Below are 19,904 nucleotides of genomic sequence, written 5' to 3' on the forward strand. Positions count from 1 at the left end.
CAAAATAGGAAATGTATTTTCTTTGAAATTCGTATTCTTGTGGCCAGACCTGTGTGTTTACTTCCATACTTGACATTTTCGGTCCGAGGAAGGCTACAGTTGTAACCGAAACTGTCACGCACTGAAGTAAACACCCAAGTCTGGACATAACAATAACAAATTACACACATTTTTGATGACCTAATGTTTGTATTTTCTTTGCTACTGAGTACATCAGATTTATATGTGTTTTTATCTTGTGAATATTAGAAAACATTTTTTTGGGGAGATTAAAAAGTAGAAATTATATATTTTATTGACAAGAATAATGTTATCACATACACATTTGGCTACAGTATTCAATTTTTTTCATTATATGATTGCATTTGGCACCCCAACTTTTGAAAAAATTGGTGATAATTATAGTATAACAAAATATATACAGTATGTCAAGTGTTGCATTGTAATACCGCTGGTGGTTTCTGGGGGCGCCAGTGAGTCATGATACTGTAACGTGCTTTTGCGATTCAGTAAACGTGCAGTTAGCGCCTCTCAAGAAATGTTGTCCCGCTGCTGACTTCAAATGTAAAGCACTAATTAGCACATTACCTTCATTTTTCAGCCCACTGTAAACTCACTTATTGTTTGTTTGCTAACCATTTTTTACGCGTCCTTTAAGGTGTCTTCGTCCCATTCACGTGACCGTTAGCGTCAATAGTTTATGCTTTGCATCTTCCTGTCTGTCTTCCTCTGCAGTGCGGCAGGAAGTAGCGGCAGATTGGCGTTAGCGGCACAGCGGCACAGAGTCGAGCGTGATTGGACAGAGTTCCTTTTGGACCCGACCGCCGCCGTCTCCCCCCTCACGCCCCTCCCCGCCTGAGGGTGTCTCGGCGAGGGAAGGGTTTTGGAGCCGCTCACCTGGAGTCCAGTGGCGCCAGAGACCCATACTACCTTCCTGCCTCGTCCTTCCTTCAGCGCTTGGTGGCGGAGGTGGGGCAGCGTGGTGGGCGGGGCTCTGTGCATTTCCGGAGAAGCGGCGCTCTCCTCCACCGTGTTCAACCAGATGAGGCCCTGAACTGCGGTACGCTCACCGCCGCCGTTCGTACGACGGATTTCTCTTGATGGGCCGCAGTCTCTGGTTGGCTCGGCGGGTGAAGGGGCAGAGTCTTCCTTGTCTGGCCAAACGAGACGGCACAAACAGATTGTTTCTATATTTGTTAAAAGTTCCTCATTACGCTAATGTGTCCTTAAAAACTGGTTATAAGCACCGTACACCAGTGTTTTTCAACCTTTTTTGAGCCAAAGCGCAAATTTTTCATTGGAAAAAATCCAGAGGCACACCACGAGCTGAAATCATTAAAAAAAAATGAAACTCAGTAGACAGTAAAAAGTCATTGTCGCAATTGTTGGATATGACTTTAAACCATAACCAAGCATGCATCACTATAGCTCTTGTCTCAAAGTAGATGTACTGCCACCACCTGTCACATCACTCCGTGACCTTTTTTGATTTTTTTGCTGTTTTTCTGTGTGTAGTGTTTTAGTTCTTGTCTTACGCTCCTATTTTGGTGGCTTTATCTCTTTTTTTGGTATTTTCCTGTAGCATTTAAATGTCTTCCTTTGAGCAATATTTCCCGCATCTACTTTGTTTTAGCAATCAAGAACATTTCAGTTGTTTTTAATCCTTCTTTGTGTGGACATTGTTGATTGTCATGTCGTGTTCGGATGTACAGTGTGGACGCCGTCTTTGCTCCGCAGTAAGTCTTTGCTGTCATCCAGCATTCTGTTTTTGTTGACTTTGTAGCCAGTTCAGTTTTAGTTTCATTCTGCATAACCTTTCCTATGCGTCAATGCCTTCTTAGGGGCACTCACCTTTTGTTTAATCATTAAAAACTTCTTTACCTGCACATTGCCTCCCGCTGTTTCCGACATCTACAAAGCAATTAGCTAGCGGCTGCCACCTACTGATATGGAAGACTATTACACGGTTAATCTGCCCAGCTCTAGACAGCACAGACACTCAACAACAACATATCATTTGCAGACTCTAATTACTAGTTTGCAAAAATATTTAACCCAAATAAGTGAAATTAGATAATCTTCCACGGCACACCAGACTGTATCTCGCCGCGGCACAGGGGTTGTTAAACACTGCTGTACACAACAATACACTCTGACAATAACCCAAAGTTGTCATTAGGCCTTTAGTTCTGTGTTACCGTCAAAAAGCAGAGTCTCTCTGGTGTCCAAAATGGCAGCCGTGTCCTCATCATTGGCTTCCTGGGAGGCGGTGGGGATCAGAGGGGGCAGAGAGGACAACGGGGGGCATTTCTCATCGTCTTCTTGCTCTGCTCTTATCCTTACACGCCGCTTTTCCGCCACTTGGCGAGCCTTTGGACGTCTGATTGGCGGCTTGGAGCTGTCACCCTAAAAAGGGTGTATAGGAGCACAGGGATGTTTTTTTTTTTTTTAACCACATCCTCACTGATGCGTGCACTCACCTTGTTGATCTTCGCCACTTCCAGGCTCCTCTTGTGTTTGGCAAGCAAGAGGTGATAGGAGGCCATGATGGCGGAGGGTCGGTTGGCGGTGAGCGTGTGCGTCGTTTCCAAAAGCGAGTAACCCAGCGTGTCAGTCATGTGCGCCAGCACAGATGCGTCGAGATCCTCCGCCTGCAACCTGGGAGGGGAGGTGGCGGCGAGATGAGGCAACATTGCCAGGCTGGCACTTGGTCAATGTGTGGATTTGATGTCGGACAGTTAATGTGTACGGATGTGACTGATGTACATTTGACAGGCCAGTGCATTCTTTTTAAGATGTGTAGCTAAGTATGAGGGATGACTTTTGGACGAGAGGGCGTAAGAACATGTATTACTGTTAACATCAGGGCTGACCCTGGCGAATTTGGGGCCCTGAACAGAATGTTATTGCGAGCCCACACAATATTACAACACTTTTTATTTGTGTGAAATCATTTTGATACTGGAGGAGCCTAAATGCTATTTAAGTTAATTTACATTTGATGGCAGGTGCTTTATGTTTATTCAGCCAAAAGGGGAATATTTGCCTTATTTGGATAATACGAAAATGTATATATTGCATGCTTGGAGTAATTATAAGACGCACTTTATTTGTAACCCTTACATTTGTGTGAATAGTTTGCTAACGCACTATTTTTTACAGCTTTAATACAGTGAAGAATATGTAACCGTTTAATTGCATGTATCGCGGAAAGATCTGTGTGGTAATTAGGTTTGGACCATACTTGTCAACATTGAGACCTACGATTTCGGTAGGTGGGGGGCGTGGTCGGGGCTGGGGCGGGGGGCGTTGTTGGGGGCGTGGTTAAGTGTCAAGTATTTCACACATACATGTATATATATATATATATATGTATATATATATATATATATGAAAGACTTGACTTTCGGTGAATTCTAGCTATATATATATATATATATATATATATGTATGTATATATATATATATATATATATATATATATATATATATGTATGTATATATATATATATATATATATATATATATATATATATATATATATAAGAAATACTTGGATTTCAGTGTTCATTTAGTTACACATATACACACACATAACACTCATCTACTCATTGTTGAGTTAAGGGTTGAATTGTCCATCCTTGTTGTATTCTCTGTCACTTTTTTTTCAACCATATGCATGTACAGTAGATGGCAGTATTGTCCTGTTTAAGAGTGTCACAACATTGCTGTTTACGGCAGACAAACTGCTCTATGGTAGACAAAAACGTGACTACTGTTGTTGTGTGTTGTTACCGCGCTGGGAGGACGTTAATGAAACTGCCTAACAAAAAACCACATAAGAAGCCAAGAACTCGCCCTCGATCATTCTACAGTTATAACGTCATTGGGCAGGCACGCTGTTTATATTGTGGGAAAGCGGACGTGAAAACAGGCTGTCCTCACTCAGGTCCGCATAGAGCTCGAGGGGGCGTGGCCTCCAGCTCTGCCTAAATTTCGGGAGAAAATTTGTCCCGGGAGGTTTTCAGGAGAGGCGCTGAATTTTAAGAGTCTCCCGGAATATCTGGGAAGGTTGGCAAGTATGGTTTGGACACAGTGTATGGTAATGGCAGTCAGGTATGGAGGAATCAAGCTACCTAGTTTTTTGACCTTACGCTTACTTTTTATTGTTCTTTCTTACTGTAACACACTCGCTTCATTTTGCCAAACTTTTTATCCTACGTCAGTTTTTTTGTTGTTGTTGTTGCCGCAGCAGGCGGGGGCAGGAAAAAGTAGAGGAGCGTCATATGAAGGCTTCATTAGGAAACTACAGATGCTATATGACTCAAACTTGAATTGAATTAACAATGATATCATGGCTATGGTTTGAATTTATTTAGAACATGTATGCAGTCACAATATGTATGATACATCATATAATTTACATATTGCCATTGTTTTATAACATGTCTGAAAAGGAATAAGTAATCCTACCTATTAAGGTATAATAATGTGTATATTAAAACATGCTGTGGACTAATACATATGCATGGAATTCAAATTCTTCAATGATTCAAGTTTTTAGTGCAAAATAACTTTAACATGATTAATGCAGCTGAGATAGGCTCCAGCACCCCAAGCGACCCCCAACGGGACAAGTGGTACAAAATGGTTGGATTGATGATTAAAATGTAACTTAACAAGCCAAAGTTCCCACGAACGCAGTATGTCCGCCTTAGATTAACGCTGTGCGCCATGGAGGACTGTGATTAAAACCATGGAAAATTGATTTACATTCTTATCAGTGACGGAGCAGAAAGGGGCTACGAATATATTTGCGGTGACTTGTCACATGAAACGCACACTCATCCATTAATTGACATTTTACAAGCACTTCTTCTTGGGTCGTGGGGTCCTACTACTGTGAGATCTCCGTATAAGAAGGGGCGGCCCTGGTTAGCATCATTAAATAGTCACTGTTGCACAATAAGTGACATTTTAAAGATGATGCTGTGTCACTTTTTCTTTGGCTTTCTGCTCGATGCCATCATAACAGATGCTTGCGAGTCACCCCTTCCAGGATTTTGGTGTAATTGTATTCACTTAAAATGCCCTAAATCACAGCAGGTTTTTCGGAGACTTGTGTCAAAATTTGCAATGTTTTTAAAGGATTTTTTTTTTAATAACATGAAAGAAATTCCATCCATCCATTTTCTACCCCTCGTCCCTTTTGAGGTCGCGGGGGGTGCTGGAGCCTATCTCATCTGCATTTGGGCGGAAGGCAGGGTACACCCTGGACAAGTCACCAACTCATCACAGGGCCAACACAGATAGACAGACAACATTCACACTCACAATCACACACTAGGGACCATTTAGTGTTGCCAATCAACCTATCCCCAGGTGCTTGTCTTTGGAAGTGGGAGGAAGCCGGAGTACCCGGAGGGAACCCACGCAGTCACGGGGAGAACATGCAAACGGCACACAGAAAGATCCCGAGCCCGGGATTGAACCCAGGACTACTCAGGACCTTCGTATTGTGAGGCACATGCACTAACCCCTGGGCCGCCGTGCTGCCCTTGAAAGAAAGAAACAAATTATTTCAGAAATTTGATGTCAATCTTTTAAGTGGTCCATGGAACAATATTCTCAAAAACCACACAATTTAGCCAAAAATGGGAAAACAAATATTGCATGAATGTTTTACTCCTTTTATACCATACACACTTAAGAGTACACTAAAAGGCAGGAAAAGCACACACTAGGCGCTCAGTGTCAAATTACTCTCTTAAAATATCGCAAAATGATCAAGTATGACACATAGAATGGACCTGCTATCCCCGTTTAAATAGGAAAATCTCTTTTCAGTAGACCTTTAATTTAGTCCAACTAATATTAGTAATGACGCCGACATTGGGCAAAACATGCCGGGAGTTTGGGAAGTTGTGGTTTTTGGATAAAATTGCAAGGTCGCTCATAATTGGTGGGGATTGGTTGAATTTGCGTGAAGCCTGAAAGTCCTGACTCGTGTAGCTCTGCTGTAGTACGTGTGAGTGTGGCCGTAACTACCATTGAGGTCATGTCCTTGGTATTTTCTTTAAGTGACAAGATGATGCAAATGTACTTTCAAAATGTGACTATTGGGAGTCACAGTTGTACAGTAGCCTTCAAATCCCTCTAAAACATACTTGCCAACCCTTCCGACTTTCCCAGGAGACTCCCGAATTTCAGTGCCCCTCCCGAAAATCTCCGGGGGCAACCATTCTTCCGAAATTCTCCCGGACAACAATATCGGGGGCTTGCCTTAAAGGCACTGCCTTTTACGCCCTCTACAACCTGTTGTCATGTCCGCTTTTCCTCTGTACAAACAGCGAGCCAACCCGGTCACACAATACATGTGGTTTTATTACACACTTAAGTGAATGCATGCATACTTGGCCAACAGCCATACAGGTCACACTGAGGGTAGCTGTATAAACAACTTTAACAATGTTACAAATATGCGCCACACTGTGAACCCACATCAAACAAGAACGACAAACACATTTCGGGAGAACATCTGCACCGTGGCACAACATAAACACAACAGAACAGAGATCCAAAACCCCTTGCAGCACTAAGTCTTCCGGGACGCTACAATATACAACCCCCGCTACCACCAAACCCCGCCCCCCAACCTCAAACCCCCCCCAACCCTCATCTACCGAATTCGGAGGTCTCAAGGTTGGCAAATATGCTCTAAAATAACTTCCAAATCCTCCTTCAACATTTTGTATACACACTGCAAGTCTATATATAATGTAGCAACAGACACGTTCGTAACAATATGAAATATTACAGTATTTACCATGTTTTGGTAATTTTAAGCAACACCAGAACTTCTTTCCTCAGCGCATTTATTTTTGTTTCCATAGTAGCGCAATTCTGACTTCCGGCAACAAATGCGAGTGTGTTCAAACAGTGGCGTGCCCTCAGAGCTAGCAAGGCCTTCTCGCTAGCAAATTTCTCTCATGGATTTTCCGGTAGCTCTTGTGACGGGTGTCTTTTATAGTTGTGTTGCTATACACAAGGTCTTGGTTTCAAATCCCCGACATGGTAAAGTTTTTAAATTGATGTTTTTATGATGTGAAAATTGTTTACTACGCTAAACTTCAGAATATTAATTAAAAAAAAAGTGGACTATTACAAAATCCTGCTGATTGTCAAAGATGTTAGATGATATAACACCTGATAGTTCGACCTCAATTAATTGTGTTGCTCAAGGTAATATTATTTATTTGGTGTTGGGGTCATACTTGCCAACCTTGAGACCTCCGAATTCAGGAGCTAGGGGGATGGGGGGTGGGGAGTAGCGGGGGGTATGTATATTTTCAAGTATTTTTTTATTTACTACTTGCCGTAGTTTTGAAGCAGTGCGTGATGGGAATCCGGATGTTGCGTGTCAGTGTATTATAACGTGCCGGCTGGAATAAACACATGCTGAGAAATAGCTCCGTGCCTGCCTACTTTATGGGTTATAGATAAACCTATGGATAATGGAGACATATTTAATAGTCTCCTTTTCAGGTGAGAGAGGACGCTAAAGGCAGTGCCTTTAAGGCATGCCCCCAGTATTGTTGTCCGTGTGGAAAACGGGAGAAATTTGTGAGAATGGTTGCCCCGGGAGATTTTCGGGAGGGGCACTGATATTCGTGAGTCTCCCGGGAAAATCTGAAGGGTTGGCAACTATGGTTGGGGTACACATGATGTCAGCCTTTCAAAGCTCCTCTTGGACCACCAATCTTTTACTTCGGTATTTGTTAAATCCTAGCTGTGGCCCTGCGTGTGTGAACGTTCCACATTCCACAGTGAGGCCAAGGAAGAAGAGTGTGATAACCATACAAGAAAAAATGTCCTGGCTGCTCAGTACAATCAGGCAAAACAAGTCAATAAGAGAAATGTAATTGGTTTGGATCGGAAAACAAATCTGTCAATGCAATTTCGGAGAATCAAAGGTGCACTTTTTAATTGTGATCGCATTTCCACAATGTCTGATAAAAGAAGACCTGGGCAAAGTAAGGCCCGGTGGCCACATGCGGCCCGTTGAGCTTTTCAATCCGGCCCGCCGGACATTCCCAAATAATTTTTTTAGATCTTTAAGATGGAAAGTGTAGCTCCCATTATTATGTGCAGTCATGTTTTCTAATGACCGTAAGTCTTCAACTATACAAAGTATTTCAATGCTTGGAATTTGCGCTTATGTATGATATACTAGTTACTATGGTAATCTAATTAGTTACTATGGTCATCTACGTCACAGCAGCTCAGACGAGGCACCAAGCAGTGTGAGCGAGAAGCGTTTCCACTAGAGATGCGCGGTTTGCGGACACAACCGCGGAGTCCGCGGATAAACCGCGGGTTGGGAGGGTGACATGACGAAAAAATAGATTTTAAATAGTTTCGGGCGGGTAGCGGTTGAACCAATTCGGAAATAAATATTGTAATAATCCCAGGAATGTGGGCTCATAAAACTTCTTCGTTTGTCTTGTCTTTATTGCACAAGATGTAATACAACCACACAACAGCTCTCATGTCTCTAACGCTTTTCCAGGGACAACTCGAACTCTCACTTCCTGTCAATAACGTCACTTCCCTATCTCTCCCAGAAGTCCCGCCCCCCAGCCAAAGTCATTGGCTAACACCCCGTAGCCAGCCGCTACATTATACATAGTTAAATGTTATGTTGAAGAGGTTTATTTAGCCTACTGACGTGTTTTTTATAAACGGTTGATTTATATAGGCTAGTAGGTAAAGTGTTGTACCTGACAACACTTGATGGTACAATCCATATAACACGTCACAGACAACGTCACGCTAACATCACGTGACACCTCTGATGAAGGCTGCAGAAGCAAGGTAGCCCAAACTTGTCAGGTACAACACTTTACCTTACTAGCCTATAGAAATCAACCATTTATAAATAGTTAAATGTTGTTACCCACATACGAAAAACGAGCAGCACTCTTTGAAAGAGTATGTGGGCATACTTTTATTTTGAAGTGTCTCGTTTGGTCTGTCGACGGATGTAAGGAAGCTACTTCCGAGTATGGCCAACGAGGTATTTGTCATTTGTTGGTATTTTACTTGGTAAAATGTTTGATCCACATGCTGTGCATGTTATCATTTTTACGTTTGTAACCTGCTTTATTTATTACAGTTTTCACAGTGAATTTGAAGGGAAAGTAAGCCTTCAAATAAATCAGTTCAAGAAAGCCATTGTGTCTGTGCTATTTGGAGGGAGTTACACTTTTTAACCTCACTAATGCATTGCATCGTCTATATTAGATATATGACAACGGGCGGGTGGCGGGTGGGTGTGGCTTTGATGAAATGTTGGTTCAGGTGGATTGCGGGTGGATGACGACTTTAGTGATGTTGTTGCGGATGATATAATTGCCTATCCGCGCATCTCTAGTTTCCACAGACGCAGAAGGAGATTTTCACAACAAAGTTCTAAAGCTTAGTGACATATACAATAATTATTGATCCCTGGGGAAATTCAGCAAATGTCAGATATATCAGAATTTAGGTGGTTTTATTTTGTACCCGTTGCGTTCATGTTTCACTATTGGTTGCATTTTTGTTGCGTTTCACTTCATTGTAAAATATGTCGATCGAAAGGGGGTGTGACGTGTATGTGTTGTCAACATTCAGGGTTCTATCCTTCATAGAAAAATAAAAAATTCCATAATATTTTTAAAGGCGGTCTGTCATAACGTTTTTAGCATTCAACCAGACATTATTGTGAGGTTTGGTATTAGTGTTCCTAAAAATCAGATATACCGGCCCCCAGACACATTTTTTTCTCTAAGTTTGGCCCCCCGAGTCAAAATAATTGCCCGAGTCTGGATAAAAGGCTCCCAAGTCGCACTTTGACACACAAAAAACGACTACAAGACTTTTCATTTGCCTTCATTTCCTGGCCGGAGAGCAGGCAGCAGTGTCTCAAGTGGCAAACGTGCTGGAAACTCATAACGCCTTCAATGCGACGCACATGTCTTTCTGCTCTAAAGAAGATATGTTAGTGTGTGGGCTACCTGTTATTGTGTGAGCGTGTGTGTAGTGGCCTCTTGGCGTAACCCTCATTGATCCATCTCCTCTGCATGGCCGCTCGGACGCTGGGTCTCTTCTCCGGGTCCGGCTCCAGGAGATACATCACAAACGTTACGGCGCCTGTGCGGGGGAAGCGGTAATTTAACGATAGGAATATTGGCGGACACTTTGTGCTGACTTCAGAGAGATAACCAGAACGTTGTTCGGTGTTTCAAACGTGTTTGTTGTTACAAACCCGTACAGACGATGACGTCATTACTCTGCCTCTAAACACATGTCATACACATCTGGTCTGCCAGAGAATAAGAAAAAATAGCCTCTTGACTTTAGTATTGCTCTTTTTAACGAGCAGCAAGTCCTGCTATGCCCGCTTAGAACATAAAAAAAAAAACAAAGGCAAAAAAAGTGACATAGAGTAAAGTCTATGTCCATTTATGAACATTGTTGTTTTGCTTTTCATGTTTTTGAAAATGTTTTGTCTCTTCCAGGATGTCCATAAAATGACATGCTTCATGCGTTATGGCCGATTGGCATCATCGAGCTGCTGGCCCCTGCAACATCAGTCAATCAATGTTTATTTATATAGCCCTAAATCACAAGTGTCTCAACAGGCTGCATAAGCCACAACGACATCCGCGGCACAGAGCCCACATAAGGGCAAGGAAAAACTCACCCCAGTGGGACGTCGGTGACAATGACTATGAGAAACCTTGGAGAGGACCGCATATGTGGGCAACCCCCCTCCTCCCCGCAGGGGAGACCGAAAGTAATGGATGTCGAGTGGGTCTAACATGATATTGTGAAAGTCCAGTCAATAGTGGATCCAACATAACAGTGAGAGTCCAATCCATAGTGGATCCAATATAGTAGCGAGAGTCCCTACTGCCATTGATAGATTACAGTCGGGTAGGAAACACTGCACGCATTTAAGTGCAATCCTAACTTCGATTTAGACTTAGACAAAATTTATTTATCCACGAGGGAAATTGTTCCACACAGTAGCTCAGTTACAAACGATGGAACCTCTAATGCAGGTATAAAGTAGGCTAAAAATGTACCATAATAGCAATATAAAATAACATATGTAATGTTTACATATTATGTATACAGTATATAATATCTACTGATCCCCCGCGACCCCAAAAAGGGACAAGCAGCAGAAAATGGATGGATGGATGGATATTATATGTTTATACAATGTATACAATATATCAAACGTTTGTATAAAAATTACCATATACAAACTGTACAATACTAAAGTATATGTAACTGGTGCAGCAAAAAATAGGGCAGCATAAAATAAACAGAAAATAGACTTTATAAATAACGAGAGGTAGATAACATAGAACATAGGTCAGGTAATAGACAGATATCTCTTGCTGTATGGCGAGTGATTATACAGCTGGATGGAGTGCGGAATGAAGGAGTTCTTGAATCGAAAGTTTTGATTGGTAAAATCACACAAATCTGTGTGATACTGCTCTACTCCAGTCTTGTAGGTGGCGCTAATGCACATTACGGAGCAGACGAACAACACAGCAACCACCACAGAGCCACTATGGGCTCTAATGGGTCACAGCCAGTGATGGGCAAGCCACTTGGAAAATGTAGTAAGCTAAGCTACAAGTTACTCTAGTTAAACTACAGGGGATAGCTATCCACAGTGATTATAGCAGGCTACACGGCAAAAGTAGCTCGCTACTTATATTATGACGCCCAGTATGACATGCATTAAGCAACAGATTCCACTTTTAACGGAATTTATATCTCTGAGCCCACAAAGATAATATCAATGTTTATGTAACTTAGAGTTTACAAATTGACCCAATAAGGGTCCATTACTATTAACTACCGTATTTTTCGGAGTATAAGTCGCACCCGCCTAAAATACATAATAAAGAAGGAAAAAAGACATATATAAGTCGCACTGGAGTATAAGTCACATTTTTGGGGGAAATGTATTTGATAAAACCCAACACGAAAAATAGACATTTGAAAGGCAATTTAAAATAATAGTGAACAACAGGCTGAATAAGTGTACGTTATATGACGCATAAATAACCAACTGAGAAGGTGCCTGGTATGTTAACTTAACATATAATGGTAAGAGTCATTCAAATAACTATAACATATAGAACATGCTATACCTTTACCAAACAATCTGTCACTCCTAATAGCTAAATCCCATGAAATCTCATAAGTCTAGTCTCTTACGTGAATGAGCTAAATAAAAATATTTGATATTTTACGGTAATTTAATTTAATTTTCACTGCCTACAGTAAAAAAAAAAACAGCACCGATCTATAGCTTGACAGAAAACAAAAAAACAATAGCAATTTCAATTTTCTTTACCCCTACAAATGGGCAGTACCTAAATATTGCCATAAGAAACTGGCAATGGAAACGCCCATATTTTGAAAAACCTCTCAAATATTGCTAAAATATTTTTGCGCTCTCATTGAGACGTTTCAATATTGAAGTATTTCAGAAAAAGCATGATGTAAACCAGGCCTGGGCAATTATTTTAACTCGGGGGCCAAATTTAGAGACAACAGTGTGTCTGGGGGCAGTATATCTATTTTTAGGAACACCAATAAAAAACCTCTATTTAATGTCTGATTGAATTCTAAAAAACGTTTTGACAGAAAAAAAAACGGAATGGAATTATAAATTTGTTTACTGAATGAGACACCCAGAATGTACATGAAAATAAAGAATGTGGGATTTACAATATTAACTATGAACGATAAAACACTGAATATTGACAACATATGAATGTCACCTAACCTCTCGATCAACATATTTTACAATCAAGCCAAATGCAACAAACACCACGAAATATGAACACAAAGGGTAATAAAAACCCCACATACAATCTGATATATCTGATATATATCTAAGCTTTAGAACTTTGTTTTGAAAATCTCCTTCCGCGTCTATACCTGACACCCGCATTTCAGGCTGACACTTTGGAAACGCTTCCCGCCCACATTGCTTGGTGCCTCGTCTGAGCAGCTGTGACTTAGATGACCATAGGAACTAATTAGATTACCATAGTAACTAGTATATCATGCAAAAGTGCAGATTCCAACCAATGAAATACTTTGTATAGTTCAAGACTTACGGTCATTTGAAAACATCAATGCACATCATAATGGCAGCTACAGTCTCCATTTTAAAAATAAAAAAAAAATATTTGGGAATGTCCGGCGAGCCAAATTGAAAAGCTTAACTGGCCGTATTTGGCCCCCGGGCCTTAATTTGCCCAAGCCTGATGAAAACTCTTTATTCGCATTTAGAGGGAACCTAAACACCGAACCGACGGGCACCAATGTAAGATAACTAGGGCAGTCGGGGCAAGGAGGCAGTGAGGATGTTGCATTTCGGCGATCAGTTGCTGCCTTCGTCATTTTATGACATCATGGCAACAGCAGTGGCTGCAATTTCTTCCTCAAAGTGGAGTCTCGCGGGATGAGGATTTACGAGAAACTCGAAACACCTTTTAATAGAAACACCCAGACGTTGCAAATGTTCTTAATCGAAATTTTAGCAATGCCGCTTTTATTTTGAAATACACAGCAATGGAAATGCCTCAAAAGCTTTGTTTGGTGTTTGGGAACAGTTGGTAATGGTTATGTGCAGTAAAACTTTTCATGAACTCAACTCACCTAAACATGTGTTCCTAAATTTGTGTTAGAAGTCTTTGATGAAGGGAGCAGTTATGGTTTTTGTTTGCAGAGTAAACAACTAAAAACTAAGGTTTTGGACATAATTTCTCTAAACGCATACGTTTGTCTAAATATGGTTAAGGACACGCATTGTTGTGGGTTTTGTGGATGTTGTCTTCATCATTAAAGGAAAATCTGCAGAAGAGAATCCCTCTGCCATTTTCAAGTATGTTTTTTTTTTGAGTCGTCAGCTTGAAGCGTCCCTCTGCCTCCGACTCCCTCGAGTTTTGATGACCTGCCTTATTTTGCCTCTGATTGGCCAGTGCGTAATGTTTCTGTAATGTGTGGATATTCTCATTTATCCAGGTCATTGTATTTGCTCCGTATTATTTTTGGCCTGGATTTGCAGTCATGTTTTTCTCTTTGTGTCACGACAGGGTTTTCGCAGCTTACCGCGGGGTTGTTCTCCCAGAAATGCAGACGGGCTACTCCGGACAAGGCGTGCAGGTAAAAACATGATTTATTCCTCACAAAATCAAATGAGTACAAAAACAGAAAGCGAGCCGACAAAACAACGTGCCTGATCGCACTCGAAGCTAAACTAACACTTTTCATAGACCAGGGGTCGGGAACCTTTTTGGCTGAGAGAGCCATTAAAGCCAAATATTTTAAAATGTACTTTCGTGAGAGTCATATAATATTTCTTAACAATGAATACAACTAAATGCGTGCATTTTCAAGTAAGACCAATTTTTTTTCAAGTATAATAAGTCTCTTATTCTTTTTAATATTATTGTTATTCTGAGGTTAACCAATAATAAATGGCAAATATGTTATACTTGTACCTACCTTCAAGGTACTCAAAGCGCTTTACAGTATTTCCATATTCACCCATTCACACACACACACATTCACACACTGATGGCGGGAGCGGCCATGCAAGGCCCTAACAACGACCCATCAGGAGCAAGGGTGAAGTGTCTTGCTCAAGGACACAACGGAAATGACGAGGTTGGTAGAAGGTGGGGATCGAACCAGGAACTCTCAGGTTGCTGGCACGGCCACTCTTCCAACCGCGCCACTCAAAGAAGTTGTGTATATTAGTATATATCAACACAGCAGCAACAAAGCTAATGTTTACTACACTAAGGAGCAATAAGCTTCACTGACCCACACGCTGACCTACGACGCAGATCCGGTCCCTGGGTAACACGCGAAAAATACAAATGTCAATGTACGTTGTTCACTGAAATAAAACAATTAGGGCTGTCGAACAATTAAACGAGTTTACTGCATTGATAACATGAAATGTGGATTGTTGCTGCAACTGCTTTAGAAATGATGCAGAAAGGAAAGACACAGCCAGAAGGTAGACAGTAGGATAATTCGTTATTATTGTCGTGAAAACATGTCAAAACACCTTCTCAAACCAATCACAGACATCTGGTTTCACAAAAAAGCTCTGCGCGTCACATCCGCTAGTACCAAAATGAAAAAATGTCTTTCTGTTGTGATCCGGCTACCGGATCACACATCTCTAGCATGTTTATGTCCTTTTTGTATTGTCCTATGTTTTGATCATGTTTTGGACTCTACCGATCCCGTTTGTTAGCGCACTTCCTTGTTTTGTATTGTCACCATGGCAACCTAAGTATGCCTCCTGCACGGACTCATTACGCACACCTGTTTTGAATTATTTGTGTTGTATTTAAGACCACCTGCTACCTTAGTTCCTCCTGGCTGTTTTGTTTGCTACTTGCAACACGCACGTTGGTTCTTATTTTTGTAATCACTATTGCTAAGTCTCGCCTTAGCTTTGCGTGCGCTCTGCACCTCTATTCCTGTACTCTGCTCTCGTTGCTAATTATTAGCATAGCTCTCCGTGCATTCGGCACGCCTTTTCTTTGCATTTTGTACCAGTATTATTTTTGTTTTTGTATTAAATCTAATCTTACCTGCAACTCCTGCCTGTCCTGGTCCTCTTGCATCCCTGGGGTAGCAACACGCATCCATTATGCCTCGCCATCGTGTCAGAAAACAGCCAGCACAACGCCGCCTCGCAGTGGACCACCAAAAGTCTTCCCTTCGCCAAGCCGCGAAGACTTTTTCCCCGGACAGCAGCGCGCAGACAACAGCCCAGTACTCTTCCCTGAGGTTTGGAAGTTTTGTTTTTTCTCCATATTCCAACCACTCTTCCGACTGGGCTGTAAGGCCAGGGCATACCTCCGGCCCACCGGTCCATCACGGTGACGTCATTTCGTCAACGCCCCCTGGTGACTCAATACCACCCCCTGTCGATGATATTTTTTCTGAGGATTTTTATATTGTTGAGTCTTATTCTCAACCTGTTTCAAATATTGACTATGATTTTTTGGACTCTATAGACACAACTAAGTTCTATACAGATGTTATTTCTAGATGCAAACTAAGGCAACATGAGCTACCTACTTTTCTTCCTCCACCTGTGTTTCCCCCGGTCAAGCCACTAAGGCCACCTAGACCTCCTCCACCGACTTTTCGACTCGCTAGTCCACTACCTCCAGTGCGCCCTCCACCACCGGTGTTCAAGCCTAGTCCCAGTCCTGGTCCGACTTCTGGCCAACATTGTAGATCAACTCGTAGACTGAGTCGTAGTCCGAGTCCTAGCCCAAGTCCTTGCTCAAGTCATTCTCTTAATGGTAGTCCAAGTCCCGGTCCCAGTTACGTACCTTCGTGTAGTCTTGATCGTAGTCCGTGTCCTAATTCCCCTCGTGGTCTTAGTCCTCACAGTAACCCTAGTCCTTGCCCAAATTCTTGTCCGAGCCCCAGTGTCACTGTAAGTCCTAGTCTTTGTCCAAGTCCTTGCCCGAGCACCAGTATGATTGTAAGTCCCAGTCCTTGCCCTAGGTTGACCTCAAGTCCTAGTTCCTGCCCAAGCCCTGGTTCGACTGTAAGTCCTGGTCCTTGCCCAAGTCCTTATAAAAGCACTAGTTTGATTGTAAGTACTGGTCCTCACACAAGTCCTTGCCCAAGTCCTAGTGTTAGTCTAAATCCTCATAGTAGTCCTAGTCCTCCTCTCTGCCAGTCTCTTAGTGCTCCTCGGCTGACGCCGACTCCTGCTCCTCGGCTGACGCCGACTCCTGCTCCTCGGCTGAAGCCGACACCTGCTCCTCGGCTGAAGCCGACACCTGCTCCTCGGCTGAAGCCGACACCTGCTCCTCGGCTGAAGCCGACACCTGCTCCTCGGCTGAAGCCGACACCTGCTCCTCGGCTGAAGCCGACACCTGCTCCTCGGCTGAAGCCGACACCAGCTCCCAGTCTGGTTCTCACACCAGCTCCCAGTCTGGTTCTCACACCAGCTCCCAGTCTGGTTCTCACACCAGCTCCCAGTCTGGTTCTCACACCAGCTCCCAGTCTGGTTCTCACACCAGCTCCCAGTCTGGTTCTCACACCAGCTCCCAGTCTGGTTCTCACACCAGCTCCCAGTCTGGTTCTCACACCAGCTCCCAGTCTGGTTCTCACACCAGCACAAACTCCAAGGCTGGAGCCCACTCCGGTACCAGCACCACGACAGGTACCGGTGCCAGCTCCGTGCCGCCAAGCACCGGTGCCAGCTCCGTGCCGCCAAGCACCGCCGACGACGGGGCTGGAGCCCACACCAGCGCCGACGACGGGGCTGGAGCCCACACCAGCGTCGACGACGGGGCTGGAGCCCACACCAGCGTCGACGACGGGGCTGGAGCCCACACCAGCGTCGACGACGGGGCTGGAGCCCACACCAGCGTCGACGACGGGGCTGGAGCCCACACCAGCGTCGACGACGGGGCTGGAGCCCACACCAGCACCACCGACGACTCCTGCGGCTCCCAGGCCGCCTCCGACGACTCCTGCGGCTCCCAGGCCGCCTCCGACGACTCCTGCGGCTCCCAGGCCGCCTCCGACGACTCCTGCGGCTCCCAGGCCGCCTCCGACGACTCCTGCGGCTGCAGCACCCGCATCATCCTCGCCAGCTGCACTCGGGCCTGCTTTGGCTGCAGTCCCCGCACCCTCGCCTGCTGCTTCCAAGCCTGCTGGGATTTCGGTGCTGAGGCGTCGTCCACCACGTCGACCACTGGCGTGGCCTCTGCGAGGTCATCCTCCTCGCCAGACACTCCCTCCTCCATGTCGGCCACGGATGTGGCCGTGCCCGGGTCGTCCGCCTCGCCGGGCACCTCATCCTGCGAGGCGGCCACTAATGTGGCCTTTTCGAGGTCGCCCGCCAAAACTTTTTCGGCAGCAGCGTTCCACCCGCCGCCGCCACATGATGTGTCCTCGGTGGATTCGGGGACATGCGATCTGGCGACCCTCCACCAGGTCCTCCCTCCACCCTCCCTTCATTTTCAGACTGTCTCATTGTGGGAGAGGGTTCTCTTTATTGCTGTTTTTTTTGGGGGGCATCTGGGATCTGCCCCTTAAGGGGGGGGTAATGTTGTGATCCGGCTACCGGATCACACATCTCTAGCATGTTTATGTCCTTTTTGTATTGTCCTATGTTTTGATCATGTTTTGGACTCTACCGATCCCGTTTGTTAGCGCACTTCCTTGTTTTGTATTGTCACCATGGCAACCTAAGTATGCCTCCTGCACGGACTCATTACGCACACCTGTTTTGAATTATTTGTGTTGTATTTAAGACCACCTGCTACCTTAGTTCCTCCTGGCTGTTTTGTTTGCTACTTGCAACACGCACGTTGGTTCTTATTTTTGTAATCACTATTGCTAAGTCTCGCCTTAGCTTTGCGTGCGCTCTGCACCTCTATTCCTGTACTCTGCTCTCGTTGCTAATTATTAGCATAGCTCTCCGTGCATTCGGCACGCCTTTTCTTTGCATTTTGTACCAGTATTATTTTTGTTTTTGTATTAAATCTAATCTTACCTGCAACTCCTGCCTGTCCTGGTCCTCTTGCATCCCTGGGGTAGCAACACGCATCCATTATGCCTCGCCATCGTGTCACTTTCATTACAATCGTGCTTTGATTGTCAGAGGTGTTTTGATGTTATCTGTGATATTTCTACCGACATAAATATTAGTACTTTAGTTGAGGAATATATCATTCAGGAGCAAGGGTGAAGTGTCTTGCTCAAGGACACAACAGGCGTGACTAGGTTGGTAGAAGGTGGGGATTGAACCAGGAACCCTAAGAATGCTGGCACAGCCACTCTCCCAACTGCACAACGCTGTCCCCCGTAAATGAAATACCTCTTACCATTAATGCGACTGAACAGATGCGGTAAAAAATTGATGGATGGACTAAAATGCATGAAAATGTTTTATATTTTGAACGTTATTTTTAAATCGGAAATGTTTATTACTTATCGTGTTTAAGCAATGTCAGCTAAGATTTATAGATAGCCAGATGCAGTCATCAAAAGAGCTACATCTGGCTCGAGAGCCATAGGTTCCCTACCCCTGTCATAGACTATGGACAAGGAAAACTTACTAACTGTGGCATGAACAAACAAAACTTACATGACAGGTGCATGTAGCAAACACTTAGCATCAACTCGAAACAAGACATGAACCTATGCGTTGTTGTTAGACCAATTTTTTTAATTTAATTTAATTTTATTTTAATCTTCTATATTTTTCTCCCATTCCCCCCTTGTTTACCTGTATCTCAACGTTTATGTAAGGGGCGCTGGAAGTCGGCAGACCCGTCAGCAATCCTGTTCTGTCCCTCTGTAATGTTTGTCTGATCTTGAATGGGATTGTGCTGAAAATTTTAATTTTCCTGAAGGAACTCTCCTAATCTAATCTAATCTAATCTAATCTAATCTAATCTATGTGACTGTTGCATACAGCAAACAATGATGCCAGGCTGTCTGACCAGCAAAGGCAGGCTTAAATAATGCCTCTGATTAGTGCTCGGGTAGCAGGTGAGCGGGTGAACACTAATCAGAGACAGGTGAAAATAATGAGCAACCATGGCAACCAAAACAAACTCAGAGGTACACAAACATGAACTAAATGAGTCCCAAACTAAGAGAAAACACAAAACATGATCCGGACCACGGATCATGACACTTTGTAGCTTTGATGGGTCTCAAAAAAAGCTAAGCTACAGGAACCGTTGGTTACTGCCCATCACTGGTCACAGCCTAACTTGGCCCTTATGCAAGTGGACCTCAACAGTCAATTATCATAA

The 19,904-nt window shown here is 43.5% G+C and overlaps 1 protein-coding gene across 1 annotated transcript in view; it reads right to left on the reverse strand.

Moving 5' to 3' along the window:
• Window positions 1–332: 332 nt before the first annotated feature.
• Window positions 333–19,904, reverse strand: part of LOC133553686 (hormonally up-regulated neu tumor-associated kinase homolog) — a 38,095-nt gene continuing 18,523 nt past the window's right edge. Inside the window, exons 7-10 of the mRNA XM_061902163.1 lie at window positions 10,056–10,191; window positions 2,481–2,658; window positions 2,199–2,406; window positions 333–1,154 (exon numbers count right to left, since the gene is read on the reverse strand). Coding sequence (XP_061758147.1) covers window positions 691–1,154; window positions 2,199–2,406; window positions 2,481–2,658; window positions 10,056–10,191 — 986 coding nt within the window. The 3' untranslated portion in view covers window positions 333–690. The remainder of the gene's footprint in view (window positions 1,155–2,198; window positions 2,407–2,480; window positions 2,659–10,055; window positions 10,192–19,904) is intronic.

Source organism: Nerophis ophidion, linkage group LG05 (genome assembly GCF_033978795.1).
Source record: "Nerophis ophidion isolate RoL-2023_Sa linkage group LG05, RoL_Noph_v1.0, whole genome shotgun sequence".
Classification (NCBI taxonomy): Eukaryota; Metazoa; Chordata; class Actinopteri; order Syngnathiformes; family Syngnathidae; genus Nerophis; species Nerophis ophidion.